This window comes from Camelus dromedarius, chromosome 19, assembly GCF_036321535.1.
Source record: "Camelus dromedarius isolate mCamDro1 chromosome 19, mCamDro1.pat, whole genome shotgun sequence".
In the NCBI taxonomy this organism is placed as follows: Eukaryota; Metazoa; Chordata; class Mammalia; order Artiodactyla; family Camelidae; genus Camelus; species Camelus dromedarius.
The window spans coordinates 33,971,178-33,990,620 of record NC_087454.1 but is presented as its reverse complement, the minus strand read 5'-3'; the positions used below and the strand labels follow the sequence as shown (position 1 = coordinate 33,990,620).

Sequence of the window (19,443 nt, the reverse complement as noted above, 5' to 3'; positions counted from 1 at the left end):
ACGACCGGATGTTCTGTGCCCCAGGTGGCTCATGCCACTTCTCAGCTCAGAATTTTTCCTTCTATGACACCTCATTGCCTTCAGAATATATTTGTCTTTTGGCATTTAATGCCCACTAAAATTTGCCTCACATGCTTTCTGGCATTAACTCCAAGTACTTCCCAGCGGTAACTTTTTCAACATCGGTTGCTTTTTTTTTTTTTTTTTTCTCTTTTCTGTCTTTTTTTGCTCAGCCTTCAAAGCCCCACCGAGGTACTCCCTCCTCTGGATGCTTTCCCCGGTCATATCCATGGAAAATAACCTCCCAAAGAAACTGATTTACATCATTCTGGTGCCCTGGGTCACACATTCTGATTTGTATTACAAACATTTGTATGTGTATCTTTGTTCATTTATTAGCTTGTAAATAGCTTAAGAATGAGAAGGGTAACATAACTGCTTTGTGAAGTAAACAATGATGGAGCAGTTATTGGAAAACAGATAAAAGAATAAAGAATTTTGTTTTTACTTCTGTGAATCCCTGGTAAAAATCCTTCCCCCATCTCTGGGCTAGATTTAGCTTATTCAGTTGCCCATAAAAAAGGAACTAATTGATAACAAACAAGCAAAATATGGCTCAAGTATAAGATACATGCACAAGAGGAGCATTTCTAGATAATTTTCTTAGAGTAGCTTGGGGACCGAGTCCGCCAGGAGTCAAGAGACTTGGGATCTGTCTGTAAGTTCCAATCAAATTGTCAGTTTCAGCCCAAGGAAAGCACAGCAAAGAAAAACATGGTGTTTCCTTGAGCAGAGAAAATAAAAACTCTGTTTTGGCCAGAATGGTTCAGATGGAAGCAGAGATTTGGGGTTTGTTGGTTTTGAAGGAGCTACTCAAAATGCTGGTTATGACTAAGTTATGTTCACAGGAAAGTGTTTTTTTTTTAACTTTAAATTTCTGTCTAATGAAACCATCCTCACATTTAAGATAGTGACCATATCTAACACCCCCAAAATCATAGGCAAGTTTTTTAAAATAGCATACTGTAAAAATGTATTTTTTGTATGTCATTTTATGAATTCAAAGATATATAGAATTCTATAGAGAGAGATTCATGTAACCATCACCATCAGGATGCAGAACGTTTCCCAAAAGTTCCCCTTGCACTACTCCTGTTCCTCGGTCCTCACATCCTCCCAGTGATTCCTGCAACCATGGATCTGCTCTCCATTTGTATCATTCTGTCTTTTCTACAATGTCATATAAATGGAATCATATCATATGTATCCCTTAGAGATGGGCTTCTGTCCCTTAATATCATGCCTTTGATGTTCACCCCAGGTGTTACATGTTATTAATTGTTCCTTCCTTCCTTCCTTCCTTCCTTCCTTCCTTCCTTCCTTCCTTCCTTCCTTCCTTCCTTCCTTCCTTCCTTCCTCCCTCCCTTCCTGCCTTCCTTCCTCCCGTCCTTCCTTCCTTCTTTCTTTTTCTCTTTCTGGCTGAGTAGTACTCCATTGTCTGGATAAACCACAGTTGGTTTATTCATTCACCTGTTGAAGAACATTTGCATCCTTTCTGGGTTTTGGTGATTCTTGATGAAGGTGCAGTAAACATTTGTGTACAGGTTTTTGTGTGTATAGACAAGGGTTTTTTGAGGGGAGGGGTTGTTCTTTTAGATTCTTTTACGCCTTGCTTCAGAGATACCAATGGAGTGAGGACCAAATTTCTCAGTCTACAGAAAGGGGAAGGATTTGGGATGAGTTCTTAGACAGATGCGCTCTTGGAAGGGAGAGGTGCATCCTACCCCGCCATCCATAGCTTGGTGGCTCTCTCTGCTCACCACTGCCCTTCCCCTACTTTTCCAGATAACAAAATCCTCATGGACATTAGCAAGTCTCGTGGTTCCATAGTAGGAGTCCCTGTGCCCCTGTTTTGATGCCATATTTGAAATAAGATACATATGTCATAGCAAGTAGTTTCACGCAACCTGGAGCCCAGAGTGTTTCTGTTCTAATTAGTGGAACAGAAGAGTGATGCTCCAGTCTTGTGGTGGTGGATACAGCAGTCCGAGAATAAAAGGAGAGCATTGGAAGAGTTCCCCATCCATAACAGACAGAATTGGAAAGAACAACTGTATATCACTGATGGAATCTTGAAGTTCTTCAGAAATACGTATCTTGAATTGATCATTGATTCCTGTACCTAATTGTTTAATTCAATAAATGTGTATAGAACAAACTGTGTGCCAGGTGCAGTTACAACCATATAATTTCCACAATATTTTATTATATTAGCATCTTATTAATATGTTGTTATTATTATTTTGTATTTGTTTTTCTTTTCAACAGGGGTCAATTTTACAGCTCGCTCCAGGCCATTTGCTGTCTTAGCTGCGACTCCATCCGAGAGGTCCACCATGCTCCTGGCTGCTTCCCTGTGCTCCGTGGTCTCGTGGCTGGCTCTGTGCTGCCTCGTATGCTGTTGGTTTAAGAAAAGCAAAAACAGAAGTATGTGGATTTTTTTTTTTGAAAAAAAAATCTGAAAAAATTTCATCATGTGCAACATATTAACTATTCTTTTTCTTCCCCCAAAGAGAAATTTTTATGAGCCTCTGGAATACAGTAAACCGCATGGAGCCAAATTGCTCAGTTCATACATAGAAACCCAGAGTGTCTAATCTTACATACTAATAGCAATAATAATGACGGTTCATATTTATTGAACAGCCGCTATGGACCAGGTTCAAAGTATGTTAGATACTTGAATTCATTTAATCCTTACAACAACCACATGACGTAGGTACTAAGGACTATGTGTTTCAGAGGTGGAGCCTTTGCACAGAAAGGCTCGGTGACTTGCCAAGGGACACAGCCAGGACGAGGCAGTTTGGCTCCCTGCAGAACTCTCTGAGAACACTCACTGCTGGGCTCCCCACACCCCGCTCTCTGAAACACTGTGCCCCACGGCCCAGGTGACCTTCCAGAAGGACAGTTCAGTAATCAAGGGGAAAGGCCCTCTCCTGTTTCACAAGAGGGAAGAGAGTGTTTGGTGTTTTCTTTTCTAGGGGCATAGAAATTATGTTCTTGGACATTTTCCCAGAAGCCGATTTTTTTTTTTTTTTTTTTTTTGGCTGGAGACATGGCTGAAACACTTGTGATATCAGGAGATAGGAGGGAATCAAAGTGGTAAGAATGAGCATAAAAGCGGCAAAATGCGGAGATGCAAAGAGAAGGTCAAAATAAGAGAGGAAAGGGGACGGAGCACGGTGGCATTGCTAGACAGCTCCTGGTGCCTGGATTTCGGGGAGATGCTGGGGCCAAGCTCCCCTGGCTGCTCTTTATTTTGAACCACGCTCCCGACTGATCTCTGCCTCTCTCCCTGCCATCGCCGGGCTGGACAAACTGCAAGAAAGCCCGAGGCTTCCTTGTCTTCCCCAGGAAGAATGGGGTCTTCTCCTGGGATGTTGCCTGTGATTTGTTGAACCACAGGTTTTGGTCTTTGTTTTTAAATCTAAAAATATCTGCGTGTGTGTGTGCATGTGTGTGTGTGTGTCTGTGTCTATGTGGTGCTTCCTGGTCCTGCTATGGTTTCTGATATCACATGATTTTTCTGTGAAGTTGGTGGTTGAATTCTCATCCTCCACTTTATAGCTAAACCTCCCAGCCATGCAGGGAGCTTTCCACTAAGCTCTTTTCACCCCATCTCTCCTCTTTTGTTCACCCAACTCTAGAGAAAGCTGCTTCCTGCAGTTACTAAACATCTCAGTCACCTTGACCTCCTCTTTTTGCTTTTTAAACCCTTCAGTATCGTTGGACACATTGCCCTGTATTGAATTTCCATATTTTCTTAACTGCACAGACTCCTAACTTTCTTTTAAAAAAATGTAGAGATCAGGAGAAATTTTATGGAAAAAAATATACAGTAATCAGCTCTGTATCATTTGCATTTCCTTTACATTGTTCTGTATTTTCTTTAGATTTCTAAAATAAGCATTCATTAATTTAAAATCAAAAAGGATACTGTCCGCCATCTTCCTCATAGTACATGATTTTCTGACCCAGCTGGACTGTCTATGTCAGCGCTTTACAAAATTTTGAATTCAGGACTTTGTCACACTTTCAGTAATCACTAAAAACCCCAAAGAGCTTTCATCAGTGTGTGTTCTATGCATCCATCTTTCCAAGTTGGAAGCCAAAAGAGAACACGTAAAACCTATCAATTTATTTATAAATAACAGTAATACATGCATTAGATGTTAACATAACATATTTTTATTTAAAAACTATCTTTAAAAAATACATAGTGAAAAGAATGGCATTTTTTTTTTTTTATAAACCTCTTTAATGTCTGCCTTCAGAAAGGTCTGCTGGGTTCTAAAAGCAGCTTCTGCAGTCTGTCTTTTGCAATGTATTGTTTTGAGTGAAGTCTATGAAGACAGTCCAGCCTCACACAGATAGGAAGTAGAAAAAAGGAGAGTGTTCTAATAACTTTTACAGATAATTGTGGATATTCTTCTTTGACAATCTACCCAAACTGGACAAGAGGTAGTCACTTAAAGGTACATCTCAGTGTACTTTTTGTACTTGAAAATGCACTTGTCTACCTTGTACTTTGAATGGAGCTTTTATCCACGCATAATTCTGAAACATTGTGCTTTGGCTATTTGGGAAATATTGTTTCACTGAGTTATATAGATCTTCCAAATGCTAATATATTTCATTCTACATTTAAAAAAATATCATATGTTAATGTGAACAGAATGAAAATCTATGAAGCTCATAGATGCAAGTTTTCTAAAATTCTAAAATTTCCCATATGAACTTGATTTATATCATTTGCAACAAATACTATCAATTGTTTCTTTGCAGTTACAGGCTCACTTCATTTACTTAAAAATAAAACAACTCTTCCAAGTACTCATGAATAACCATAATTTGTCTTTCAGTTATTCTTTTCAAGTTCTTTCAACATAAAAATAGTGTTCCGTGGGGAAAAAAAAATCAACTAGTTCAGTTCAAACTCAATCACAAAAGTGTTTTTCCTTGAGAAAATCACCATTTGTCATGGCATGGAGTTACTTGACACTGTGTTACAAATCTGTGTGTCTATCCTCTGCCATCCAAAGTGGAATAAAAGCTCCAGGAGGGCAGGGACCCAATCCTTCATGCTCATCGTTCTCTTTCCAGTGCCTAGAACAGGGCCTGGCATGAGGACTGTAAAGGTATTTGTGTTAATATATGTAATGAGTGCATGAATAGAGGATAAAGCATCACTTCAGTCAAGAGTGGACTGAAAATGGAAAGTCTTCAATCAAGAGTCCACACCTGTATGAGATCTGTGGATTGTATCAATAATAGTTCAACATGCAATGAATATAAAAATATTAGACGTCCTACATTTTTGCAAAATTAAGTGTGTATTTTACACTCACAGCATGTTACAGTTGGTACTAGTCACACTTCACAGGTTCAGTAGCCACACGTGGTGGCAACTGTCTTGGACAGTAAGGTCTTACACCTCAATGTTGGTGGTCAGTGTATGGGATTTTATTTCATTATTCCTTAACTGCTGGAAATACTATGTACATTCCACTGCATGTATGTCACAGTGATTTGGGGGGAGCAGAAAAGGGACGCATCTTAACACCTAGGATCCATTTACAATAAAAATGTCATTTTATTCTGGAAAAAAAACCACTTCTTTTTTTCATTAATGCAGAAATAAAAAGTGAAGAGATTTCTGAATCTCAGACTGATGATCAAAACAATCATATCCATGTCACATCCAAATGCCAAGGACCACAGATAGAGATGGAAAAGGAAGGTGCCAGGATGGCAGAAGGTAAGCTTGGACAGTGGGATGGTTCCCGCAGGAGGAACCCATTGTGTGCACACGTAGCCTCCCGCTGGCTGCTGGTTTCTGAATCAATTTTGTTTATAGCCTCTTCCTTAGCCTTTGTTACTTCTTCACAAGGAAACTGTACCCCAGCGTAAGAATACACAAGTCCGGCTGATTCACTCAGCTCTTAACCAGTTATTCGAGTTGACATTTATATAGTTTTTCCTTACTAGAAGATTATTGGTTTAACATCTGAATTCGTTACATAGAGAAAAGGAACACCAGCGTCTAGGCATATAATCTCTCCCGTAGCTATTGCAAAGCTGCCAGTTTGGCAACCTAATTGAATCTGGGAAGGAAGACAATGTGGTTGCCAAATACCAACTATGCAAATTCAATTGAATATAGACCCCCAAGAAATAAGTCAGTTTTGCTAAGCTCTGCTTTGTTGTTTTGTCGTACTTTTAGCAAAAGGTATTATTTGCCTATGTTGTGCGTTATGCCAGATAATTTTGCTTGTTCGTTGCGAAATTGCCATTAGTGCCAAGCAAAGAAAAGATAAGCATTTGTCTCAGGCCAATGTTTTGCCCCTGTCTTTCTAAGGACACAGAAAATACAAAGACAATGGACAGAACCCAAGATAGATTGGCCAAGTACGAACATGGCATATGAAAAATTTTCGTATAATTTCCTGGATCTGAAACATTTTGAAACATAAGCTCTAAAGAGAAGAATATTCTTGTTTTTTTTCTAAGTAGTGGCCAATGATCGTGATATTTCTGCCTGAAAAGGAATACAGATCTGACTGGTTCTCAGAGGATGTTGAACCAAACCATAGCCGTCCAATGTTGCTCTGCCTCTGACAAGTTTAATGAACTCGGGTGACTGTGTATGTATCACTGTATCAGTTTGTTTGTCTGTTTGGATTTTGTGCCACAGGAGAAATAAAGTAATTTTTTTAAAAGATTTCCCATTAAATTAGTCCAGCCATACTCCATCCAGCTCCTGGACCTGTTCGAGATTCGCAGATTCTAACTAATATATGTAAAATAGATAAACAACAAGTTCATACTGTATAGCACAGGGAACTATATTTAATACCTTGTAACAACTTATTGTGAAAAGAATATGAAAATGAATACATGTATGTTCATGTGTGACTGAAGCATTATGCTGTACACCAGAAACTGACACAACGTTGTAAGCTGACTATACTTCAATAAAAATACACACAGACACACACACACACAAAGTTGGTAGGGAATGTGAGTGGGTGGAGGTGTGAAGGATGGAGACAGAGAGAAGGGGACGGGAACTCTTTCTAGATTCCATCTTTAATTTTGGTTTCCAGACCCTTGCCCACATTATTGCATGCACATCCAGGGCAGTTGCTTGACAACGGTCCTCTGAGCCCAGCTCCGGGAAGAAGGGCATATCTGGCTGCATTCTTCAGCGAACAGCAAGAGTGATGCTAATCTCTCCCTTAATCTAATATGACCATCTACATGCATCTCAGTTGCCCGGCTTAAATTAACTACATTAAGCAGTCCGCAATGCCTGGGTGTTTTATTAAGGGACATTTTTTATGTGGTGGCTTATTAATAAATTATCAGGAACGAGACAAGGGACAGGGCTCCTGTGGAAGAGTTTAGATTGAAGAGATGGGCGAATGAAAGAGCCCATTTTATTAGGCCATCCGAGTTAAAAATAGAAAGATACGTTATCCAAATCCTCCCCTGGGGATCGTAGCGGATTTGTTTTCTTATCTTCTAAGCTTTGTCCAAATCTTAAGAGCATCGTTTCCGAGGGAAGTAATGAGGCATCTCCTGCTCTTCTTTGGAAATTATTGCCAGCTCCAAAACATCTAATTGTTGCTAGCTTTAAATAAATGTGGGTTTATTTCATTATTTCCCTGGCACTGAAGTTTCTAGTTTCCGTTTTTCTTCTGTGTTTTTAAACCTGTGGCATTTGCTGATCGAGTGATTGGCTGTCCCGCTTCCAAGCACTTTGCATATTCACAGAGCATCACTGACACTTATTTAGCTGGGAGAATGCACGTTTTCACTGTCCAATAGATTCAGACTGTAAACTCACCATGTTATGGCTTTTACCAAAAATCGTATGAATGCACCAGGAGCAGCAGAGAGTTGGGAGGAAGGAGGAAAGAATAAAGCATGTACTTTTACCAGGGCTTTAGACACAGGAAGCATCTGAGCCGGCTTGTAAAACTCCTATTTGTTCTTGTCACTCTGGTCCTCAGAAGGTCTAATGAATTCCCAGCCTGAGCTGGAGAGGCAGCAGAGCTGGACCGTTCAGAGCACAACATCCAGGTGTCAGCAGGACTGGGTTTAATCCTGATCCCCCTGTTGACTTACTCTGTGGCCTCAAGCAAGTCACCTACCCTCTCTGTGCTCTTTGGTTTCCTCATCAGGAAAACTGTTCCAAGGATACTGCTCACACTCAGGGCTGTGGCGAAGGTTAAGTGAGTTAATATCACGATAGAGCAGAAGGGTTCCTGATATATTGTGTGTGCTGTGTGTGGATTATTTATTGTTGGCTTTTCTCCTTGTTGCTCAGGACTCAAAGCTCTCCAAGACCTGACTCCACCTGACCTTTCTAGTCTTACTCTGGGTTTCCCCTTCTTGCCTTCTCCTGACACTCACCCCACCAACCTTCCCTTCCCGGGACTGGTCTAACAACTTTGCATGCCCTAGCTTGCACAGTTTTTTTCCAGTTGGATTGCTTGTCTTCACCTGTTAAAACTTCCTCGAGCTTTTCAGCACCAGCTGAAATGCCTTTTTTTAATTTTTATTTTTAATTGAAATATAGTCAATTTACTATGTTGTGTTAGTTTCTGGTGTATAGCATAGAGATTCAGTTATATATATTCCTTTTCATATTCTTTTCCATTACAAGTAATTACGAGATAGCGAATATAGTTCCCTGTGCTATATATAGTAGGACCTTGTTGTTTGTCTATTTTATATATAGATGTTAGTATCTGCAAATCTCGATCTCCCAATTTTATTCCTTCCCACCCCCTTTCCCTCCTGGTAACCATACATTGGGCTTCTATGCCTGTGAGTCTGCTTCTGCTTTGTAAATATTTACAAAACAGAAATGCCTTTTTGCCCCCATAAAATCTACCCTAATCCTCCCCACCCTAACAAAAATTAATATTACCCTCTTCGGTTTCCAAAGACTGAATGCACACCACCACAGTAGCGCTTATGTTTTTTGGAATTTGTCGTGTATCAGTGGCTCTCAGTTCCCACAGGCCAGGTCCTTAACCAGGGGCAATGTTGTTTCCCAAGCAGGGTGATCAGTTCATCCTGACTTTCCAAGAACTTTCCAGGTTTTAAAAATGAAAGCTTTGTGTCTCAGGAGCTCCCTCAGTCTCAGACAAATTGGGACCACTGGTCCTTCTACCTCCAGTGGACATTTGCATTTTCTGGAGACATTTTTGTTATCAGAGCTGGGGGAAGGGGATGCTCCTGGCCGCTCTGGAGAAGAGATGGGGGACACCATAAACTTCTTACAACACACAGGATCACTCCCACCGCAGAGATGATCTGACTCAAGGCATCAGTAATACCAAGGCTGAGAAACCCTGAGAAGGGGTTACTCATCTTTGTAACATTTAAGTGAGAGACTGCTGGAATGACATAATAAATGAAACTAAATGTTATCTTCCGATAAATATTAGACCAGTATTTCTTTGTCTCCTGATATTTTTTGTACCTCACAAGGTCCTCTCTGTCCAGCTACTAAGAGATGATATTTGGTTACCTGTCCTTAATGAGTTTCCAGTATGAGTGGGACACAGGAGTAGTATTTGGGGGAAAATGAAAGGCCATTTGCAGGCAGTCCACAATTCAGTGTAAAGCAGTCACAGCAAACATTATGTATTTGAAGAATTTAAAGAAGGGAGAGAATGCTGAAGGAGAGAAAGACTATCTTTACCCTAAGTCACATGTGTGGTCCCTCCAGCTCCTAAATCATATCACACGGTTTCAAATCCCATTTGCTAAGGGCTTAATTGTACGGTTTGTATAAACTCCAGTTCACAGAGGAGCAGCAAGGAGCTCCGCTTGGCTCTGTCAAAGCTCACTTTTGTACCATTTCTTCTCACCTGTTCCCTGGTTCCCCTCATTTGGTTAATAGCCCCCAGCTCTCCCAGACTAGACTCCTCAGAGTTGTCTTCAACCCCTGGTCTCCTGTTACCAGCGGACCTTCTTGCTGGCCAAGTCCGATCAGTCCCACCTCTGCGGTGTCTTCATTTCCATCTCCTCCTGCTGTTTCCCAGATGTGCCTTCACTCAGCCTCAGGTAACACACCCCCGACAGATGCCCACCCCCAACTCCCTCTCCTCCCTCCAGGGCAGTGTTTCCTGTACAAAACCTATGCCTATGCGTTTCACGAGATCTTTCTCTAAGGTATCTGCAGATCTAAAGTCTTTTGCTTCTGATCCCAGATCGAATACTTTTTCTCTTTTTCAAATTCTTTTATCTAAAAGGAGTAGTCCCCTTTCCTCAACTTTTGTAGCCCTTTCCTCTTATTCACTTATCACACCTTCTAGGTAATATAATTCTTTGTGTTCATCTTGGCCCGACCCTTCCCTGTAGGTTCAGGTATCTTTTCTAATCCCACCTTTACTGGAGGGTGTTATGACATAAGAACGTGGATACTCCGTGTGGGGTAAATGAGGAAGATAGAAATGCCATGAGCCCTTTGTCTTCTCCTTCCCCTTCCCAGAGACCCTCCTTCCCAGAAACCCTCATTCCCAGAGACCCCTTCCCAGAGACCCTTCTTCTCAGAGACCCCTTCTAAATGCTGGGGGAAAATAAAAAGAATGACCCCTCATCTCGTCTAAAAGAGAGATAGAAAAGTTTATTCTGGTTCATAAAATTAACAACAGGGTAATGAGCACACATCTTTTGGGACCTACAATGGGCAGAACGTGATGTCTTTCTTCCAGGTGATGCTGCCTGCAGCCACCTGAGTTTCCTCTCCCAGTTTCCTGGCTACCACCTTTGTCTTTGCTGGACCGCTACTGCTGCAGACCTGGGTGCTGCCTTCTCCAAACTGTACCCTGATCTGTGTCTGGCCCCTGGTCACTCGTGTGTGTGTGTGCATGTGAAACCCAAGCCCCCAGTGTTGGGAATGAAAAACTGACATGTGAAAAAGGGCTGGATACTATCCCAGTGCGGCTACAAACATTAACTTCATGAATTTTTCGTCTCTATCACTTTAGAGTCCTGTTGGCTCTAGATTTGAGTACGAATCCATGAGAATGAGAGGGCGAGGAGAGGAGAGGGCTGGCTTCAAGATGTCTGGAAGCAGTGAGGAGCAAAAGAGTTCAGGACTGGAAGTTCTCTCAAGTTCCCAAGAAAGTAAAACTGTATTTGGAAGTTATTAATAAATAGCATGTTCATGCATTTTAAAAGTCCATGAATGATAAATGCTGGAGAGGGTGTGGAGAAAAGGGAACCCTCCTACACTGCTGGTGGGAATGTAGTTCGATGCAGCCATTATGGAAAACAGTATGGAGATTCCTCAAAAAAACTAAAAATAGACTTACCTTATGACCCAGCAATCCCACTCCTGGGCATATATCTGGAGGGAACTTTAATTTAAAAAGATACATGCACCCCAATATTCATAGCAGCGCTATTTACAATAGGCAAGACATTGAAACAACCTAAATGTTCATCCATCAACAGATGATTGGATAAAAAAGATGTATTATGTATATTATATATATATATATGAATACTGCTCAGCTATAAAAAAAGAATAAAATAGTGCCATTTACAGCAATATGGATGGACCTAGAAATTGTCATACAAAGTGAAGTAAGCCAGAAAGAGAAAGAAAAATACCATACGATATCACTTATATGTGGATTCCTAAAAAAAATGAAACAAATGAACTTATTTACAAAACAGAAACACTCACAGACATAGAAAACAAGCTTACAATTACTGGGGGGAAAGGGGGTTGGAGGGGATAAGTTAGGTGTTTGAGATTTGCAGATACTAAGTACTATATAATAAATAGATAACAAGTTTCTACTGTAGAGCACAGGGAACTTTATTCAATATCTTGTGATAACCTATAATGAAAAGGAATATAAGTATTTATATGTATGACTGAAATATTATGCTGTAGACCAGAAATTTACACCACATTGTATGTAAACTGACTATACTTGAATTAAAAAAGATATGAACATCTAATTAAAAATAAATAAATAAATTCCAGCACTTATTTCTTAAGAAAACTTAAAAAAATATATAACCAGGAATGAGAGCCTGCCTGGTAAATAAGATGGAGAGGTCCAATGCTGTTTGCAGCCAAGATCTAATATTCCATTTAACAATGGAGCACTATAAGAATTCCTGCTTAAAGTAGAACAAAACACAAAACTCATTCTTACCACAATTTTGTGACATATATTTTGGAGCATGAAGAAATAAAATCAGCTATAAAACAAAATGAAGAGGACAAGTTTGGAGAAAATATATGATGGTTTGCAGATGACACAATTGTTTAATGAAAACTTAATGAGTCAACCATTAACTGCTGTAATTTAGAAATAACTTGCGTAACTTACTCAATATCAATCTATGCAAAAATAATGTTGTATGAGCCAGTAGTTTACAGAGAGGAAACATCAAGAAGCACACAGTAATGACCGAAGACTATGCTGTCTTGGGGAAAAAATCTTAACAAGAGATATATTGGAATTATGTAAAAATTACATGGTATTTTATTGAATAGTTTAAAAAGGGAAGACCTGAATACATGGGAAATTACAACATGTTTCTAATTAGATTGACTCATATTGCACAGGCCTCAGTTATTTCTAAATTAACCTTGGTTTCATGCAGTTCCAATTATTTTGTACAGAGTGCAACAGCACAAGATGATTCTAAAATTCTTCAGAAAGTATAGATCAATGATACAAAGCTAATTTTTTTTAACAGGAAATTGATTTTATGGCAGTGGGAGAAGGTAGCTCAACCAGAAAGGTAATATTTATGTCGTTATTCTTAAGACAACATGATACCGACACCAGAATATATGAGCGCGTTGGGAGAAAGAACCTCAATTAGATATAGATATAGAAATGGAGTGTACGATAAAGGAGATAATAAAAAATAAAGGAAAACAGAAACATTAATCTATGAATTGGGCTGTAAAGTTGACTACTTACAACATTTATTATTCTAGAGTCACGCTTCAAAAAATACATCAAGGTAAACTCCAGATAAATCAATGAGCTAAATTAGGTTTACTAAAGCATATCCATTGCTAAAGTATAACAGAAACAATAAAATGGAGCTCCCTTATGATAGAATGTAGGATTAAAGGCATTTTTCGTTTCTCTTTCAAAAATTTTCACACCTTCCTGATTCATTATGCATGGCTTATTAAAGTAAGTGGCAATATTTTCTCTTCAAGGGACAAATAATCTAGAAAGGACACAGGCAATTGCATGTATAATATTTTCAGGTGATATTAGTTAATTCTAATCAATTAATAATTCAATATTATTGACTAATTATTGCATAAATCTTCTTCGGTATGTGGGCAGGACTGTCGCCCTTATTGACAAATGAGAAACCAACGTGGCGTGCATTCCTCATGTTGGTTGGCCCACCATCCATCTCTCTGCTTTAGATCCTGTTTGGGCTTCAAGGTCCAGGTGATTATACTGGGTCTTCTGTACTGAATCCCGGTCATCCAATGCTGAATGCAGAACATGGAGACTGGGCAAGGAAAATATAAACAGTGGAGAGGGGGAAGGGAGGTTCATAGCTAATTTTCCCATTGCAAAAGAAGCCAATGAGTGATCTAAGTCAGACAGAGAAAGAGAAATGCTGTGTGCTGTCACTTACACTTGGCATCTAAACAATATGACAAACTAGTGAATAAAATGAAAAAGAAGCAGAAAAAAAGAAAAGCCAGTGACTAGTACCCACACACAAATTTTTAAAATCACAGATCCAGCATGTATTTGTTGTCCAAGAAAGTTTGGGAAGCCAAAAGTGGTTAAGGAGAGCTGGAAAAGTTACAGCTGACCGTGGATGTACCTGGGCAGACCCCAAACCACCGAGTCTTCCTTTTTATAGAGAAAAGATACATGTTCCCATATCTTATCCCATTCTCCCTGAAACTTGATTGTACCCGCCAATGGGACTCTGAAGAGGCATGGAGGGGCAATCTGGTACCCTGTCTTTCCATTTTCATGGGGACGCGCCAACACGGTGGAGGTGGGGAGGAGCCACACCATTTCATATGTTTTGATACTCGCTATTCTTCCTTCCCTAAAACCCAAACATTCAGCTGAATGCCTTAGGACACATATCTGCTATAAATTCATTTTTTATCTAATTTGTCTGAGATCTAAGCTTCCTGTGGAGGTCCAAGATCAAAGGATCTGATTCCTTCTGATGTCGGCGCTGACATGTAATGTGTGCTGACTTAGTTCTGTCTATAACCTCACAGTGGGAGGCGGCCAGCCTCCCTGGGCACCTTTACACAGTGCACTTTCATTTCAGCTGGGGAATCTGTCAGGTATGTTGCTGACTGGAGCTGCCATGTAAATAATTCATGGGAGATTTTTAAATGTTTGGGGGCTTGCAAAGGAAAGCTACGCTTGTGTTCGTCTTTCATGAATAGATGCAGACTTGGAGAACAAGGGGGATCAGAGTTCCAAAGACGGGCTCTCAGAAACAGGATAACAGTATCTTCAATGGACTGAAAATAGGTGACTTGCAGTGTTTGATTCCCCGTTGTATGAAGTGGTATTGGTTTTACCAAGGGATAAAAATTCAAAGCCTTTTTGCCTTTTTTAAGTTTGCTTCTACCTGACAATTGATTATTCTCGTTCTTTGGTTATTTGCTGATCTTGATAAGCTATGTCTTTTCCCCCTGGTGGGAGCGGTCACTCTAGAGGTGGCATCAGGCTCAGGGCTTGGTAGAGGACTGGGCGTAGTCAAGGGGCAAGGTGGGTGGCACAGAAAGTTCCTTCCCTGAAGAAACTCAAAGTCCTAAGAGGAAGATGAGATCATCATACGAGGGAAGGTGACCACTACCAGAAGCAGTTGTACAAGTCAAATGAGAAACTCCAGCCAACAAGTATTGAGGCATAAATCAATGGAGTTTGAGCTGTCCATGAACAGTTCTGGAAGGGTTTGAGACCTCCACAGGGAGACTTGGATAACCTGAAAGCTCTCGGCAAGAGAACTATCCCATAGGTAGGGGACCGTGGCAGACACATGCTAGGCAAAAGGACTGTGGACAAGGAGAGAGAAGATACGGATAACACGGGCTTTGCAGCGTATTAACTGACACGTCACGGGAACAATACAGACACCGTGATTGCTTCATCTTATTTTACTACTCCAGATCTAAAGTGTATTACCTCCATTTGATCTATGAAGATTACACATATTTCGATTATGTTATTATTGCCTTCTCTGTTCCTCACCTTAGTTCCCATTCAATGTTAGATTACATTGAGGTAGGAAATTAATACCCTTTGCCCCAAAATTGTCTCTTACACTGGGATGTAGACCGGATCACTGTCTCCCAACACAAGCCAAGCTAGGTCTCCGTAAACTGAGACAGGAGCGTAATACACAGTTTTATAAATTAGCATTTATGTTGTATATCAAAGTATATATGTACAAAAAAATTCACAATAATGCATTTAGTGGTGACATATGAGAAAAGCAGGAGCAAGAAATGTCAATGACAGTGCCTCTGCTTACCGCTCTGGGTTCAGGATCGTTCTCAACCTTCTCTTTTACTCTAAGGCTCATGGAAGATGACCTTTCCATGCACGCCGTAGTCCCATGCATGTATCCAACCGAACATTCTTCTTAACTCCTCATTGCTATCTTTAACTTTACACAGCATTCTGTGGTTCTCAGACTGCAGACTCTGGAGACAAAAATCTTGAATTCTGTAAAGTAAGTAAGATCTGCCACTACTTTGTATAGATGTGATCTTGGGAAGGTACCTCAATGGCCTCTCTTCTAAAAGGGAGCTGATAATAGCACTTAGGTTGAGAGAGTTGTTGTCATGGTTAAATTACACGTACGTATAACTCGGTGCCCACCATGTGATATAATTGCTGTAGAAGTGTTGCTTGAAATTATTATTAGCCTTTCTCTCTTCAGAGAACACATACTGGAATATAAATGAATGGGGATCGTTAACACAGAATAATTTTGAATTTCTTTCATTTAATCTTAAAAAGGATAATTTAATAAAATTATTTTAAAAATTGAACTGTAATACTTTATTGTTTATAACAAATAGACCGGGAGGTACAAACCATTAGGTGTAAGATAAGCTACAGGGATGTGTTATACAACGTGGGGGATACAGCCAATATTTTGTAATCACTGTAAATGGAGTGTAACCTTTAAAAATTGTCTACAAAATAAAAATAAATAAAATGAAAATAAATCAATAAAAATAGATTGATACATCCCTCAACACCCAATGTATTAAGAGGATGGGACACTCATGAATTAGGAAATACTTTCTGAAAAAAGTGACAAATTTGGGGAGCTGACTAAAAGAAGGCAGAGAGTTTTTGAAAGACAAGATGAAGAAAAAATGTGACAATGAATATATATATGTTCATGTATGACTGAAAAATTGTGCTGTACACTGGAATTTGATGCAACATTGTAAAATGATTATAAATCAATAAGAAATTGAAAAAAAAAGACAAGATGGAAAAATATTTCAGGCCTAAGGTGTGTTTGAAGATAATTCTTACAGGTGGGTAATTATACATGCCTACTCATATGAATATATGATTACTTATGTGTTTATCTCTACAATGTTTATATTTATGTTTTTATAAAGTCAAAGATATTCAAATTGTGAATTTGGCACAAAAAGCCAAAAATACTAAGATTGGCTTTTAGAACTCATTTCTTTTTTTTAAATTGAACTATAGTTATGTACAATTTTGTGTAAGTTTGGGGGAGTGTAGGATTCACAGATACACACCACTATATATAAAATAGTCTCATTTCTAAATACAAATATGAGTTACCCCACTTGGTAGGGTCTGACTCTGGTCTAATTTTCCTATTTAAGCTGTCATACATACACTGAAAAAATCCTGGTTGACTTATCAACATTATAAAAGGTTTTTCTGGGAAGCTATGTTGTCAAATTTGTATCAAATAATTAATATATATAATTATAATAGGCATGGGATACCACAGGGTTGTTTTTTTTTTTCTGAAAAAAAAATTCCCCCGAATATTTGGAAATCAATAAGCTGATATAATTTAGTCTTTATTTGACGATATCTTTTCAGGGATGCTAAATATGCCGGATGTGTGATCAACCGATTGAGAGCTAAACCTGTTTCCTCCACTACTATTCTGTCTCTCACAGATTTGAGGATGAAGGTCCTGAGAGGCAGACTGAACCAGCTCCCCCATCAGTCACTGAATGGCGTGTCCAGAAGGAAGGGGAGCCGGCCGGTGGTCCGGGAGGAAGGTGGCCGCCAGGCGGAGGCTGCTGCTCCTGCCTCCGGCGTCGCCGGTGTGACGGCGCACGGGAACCCCTGCGCTCCGGGCTCCCCTGCTCAGCAGGTGTACCTGCAGGAGACTGGGAGCTGGAAGGAGGCCCAGGAGCAGTTGCTCAGATACCAGCTGGCAGGCCAAGATCAGCTGCTGCTGCTCTGCCGGGACCTCAGACAGGAGAGGCAGCGACTGCATGGCCAGAGCCGGCTGGACAAGGACACTGTCAGCCTGGGGCTTTCCCAGGAGAAGCCAGCCTCCTGTGGCACCACCGAGGCCTTCTGCCTCCACCCAGTACACCCGGAGGCTGTTCAGGAACAGCTGTGATCAAGGACCCATGGGGACATATGGGCTGAAAGTCATAATGTCCAAAATATTTCTGGATCATGAATGGAGGGATGACCCCTGACTGGTTTGACATTAAGGAGGGAGAATATGGACTCTGAGTTCTCTGTTTTCAACTTTAAAATGCAAGACAGTCACTTAAGTGATTGTAGATTGAAACAGTATCTGATATGTCTTGTATTTATCACGGATCCTAGTCCAGTGCCAGACAAATAATAGGTTCTCAAATATTCGTTGATTTTTTTCCTTGTTTTTGACTTCAGCTGGTTATCTTCCTGATTTTGCCATCCTAATTATGGCATAATACTGATTTATACCAGTAGAGGGTGCAATTAAGCTTCCTCTAGGATCACCACCCACAATGCTTTGGGCTTCTCTTATAGATGGGATCATGCAAAGGACTGGTCTGCTACAGTTATTCCTGCTGTGTTAAAGCAAAACATTTCTTTCCCCGATGGGAACATCTGAAGGATAGAAGACCCCTCTCCCTGACCTGTCAGAGCTGATTTTCCAACCACAAGGTGACTGCCTGGCTTTTTCACAAATTGATTTTATTTCATGGCTTAAATTAAATCATTATTAGGAGCTCACTTTTGTGCAAATGTATCAAGTTTGTACCTCATGAGTCCTGACACATGGAAACTGATATTCTCGTGGGGTTGGTTGAGATGATAGTTAAGGGCAAAGATCTGAAAAGAGCCAGTTTGGGGAAAGAAATTGTCCATGGGCCAGTTATATTTTTCTGTAGTTCTTTCTGTGAATAACTGGGACAGATTTACAACTGGAAGAAAACCAGAGATGACCAAGTGGCCAAGTGGATGATCAGCTAATTTAATTACTAGAGAACTGCTTTTTAGAGAAGACAGTGCATGGGAAAGATCCCATGACATGCAGAAGTCTGTGTGCTAGGGGTTCCAGTGGAGACCAGAGCAGAAGGTTAACTGTGTTGATTTTAAGTTGAGTATGGATACTACTCAAATGGGTGAATTTCACCCAATTCACAACTTTGCAGAGCGCCCATCTGTGTTCAAATTAAACCTGACTGTGTCCTTGGTTCTGGATCCAGAAGATCTCATGTGCCAGGGGAATAAAGCCAAGACAGCAGAGGTAAGGAAAATACCTAGAAAGAACTTGCTCTCAACTTTTCCCTAAATCTAAACCAGGATTTTCCAGTCTCTGAAAGATGAAGGAGGCTGTTCTATGTTTGAATTAGGGCAGGGAAGGAAACACACTCTTCTATTGCAGAGTTTTAAATGATGATGTCCTGGAAGGAGCCCCAACGGAGGGACTGGCAGGAAGCCATCATTGAGGGCATCACTGGGAAAGTACGTCTCACTCCACCACAAGCTGGCAGGGAAGTCCTCAGCCTCTTAGTCCATTTTTCAGATGTCTTGTACATCTCAGACCTTACAGCTGCCCCCGAAAGGAGGTAAGGCAGCGTCCTCTGGGACACTGAGTTGGATTCTTTGGGTTTTCAAAGAGCTGTTGTGATCTTTTAGTACAAAAACATTTGAGAGGTTAAGCTTTTGAGAAGTAGAAAACCACAGCATCATAGCACCCTCCTTTCCACCCCCTCCAGTTCCAGCCCAGGTGTCTTTCCTGAACGCCATACCAGTCTTTCCGTAGGTCATCCTGCTGCCACTACGATGTTAACGTGTCCTAAACTCTGCTCCTCCTCAGGTTTCTAATGCATGGCATCCTTGTACTCAGACCACA

The 19,443-nt window shown here is 40.3% G+C and overlaps 1 protein-coding gene across 7 annotated transcripts in view; it reads left to right on the top strand.

Annotated features, from left to right (window-relative positions):
* PKHD1 (PKHD1 ciliary IPT domain containing fibrocystin/polyductin) overlaps window positions 1-18,317 on the top strand; it is a 368,588-nt gene extending 350,271 nt beyond the window's left edge. For 2 of the 7 annotated variants that reach the window (XM_064476570.1, XM_031434550.2), the window contains 3 exons: window positions 2,329-2,487; window positions 5,699-5,821; window positions 17,255-18,317. In XM_064476570.1, the coding sequence (XP_064332640.1) occupies window positions 2,329-2,487; window positions 5,699-5,821; window positions 17,255-17,709 (737 nt within the window). In that variant the 3' untranslated portion in view covers window positions 17,710-18,317. Of the gene's footprint in view, window positions 1-2,328; window positions 2,488-5,698; window positions 5,822-6,421; window positions 6,790-9,982; window positions 10,147-11,072; window positions 11,515-12,807; window positions 12,853-17,254 lie in introns of those variants that run through there. The other 5 variants (XM_064476572.1, XM_064476573.1, XM_064476571.1 and 2 more) reach the window with 5 other exon arrangements.
* The last annotated feature ends 1,126 nt before the right edge of the window (window positions 18,318-19,443 follow it).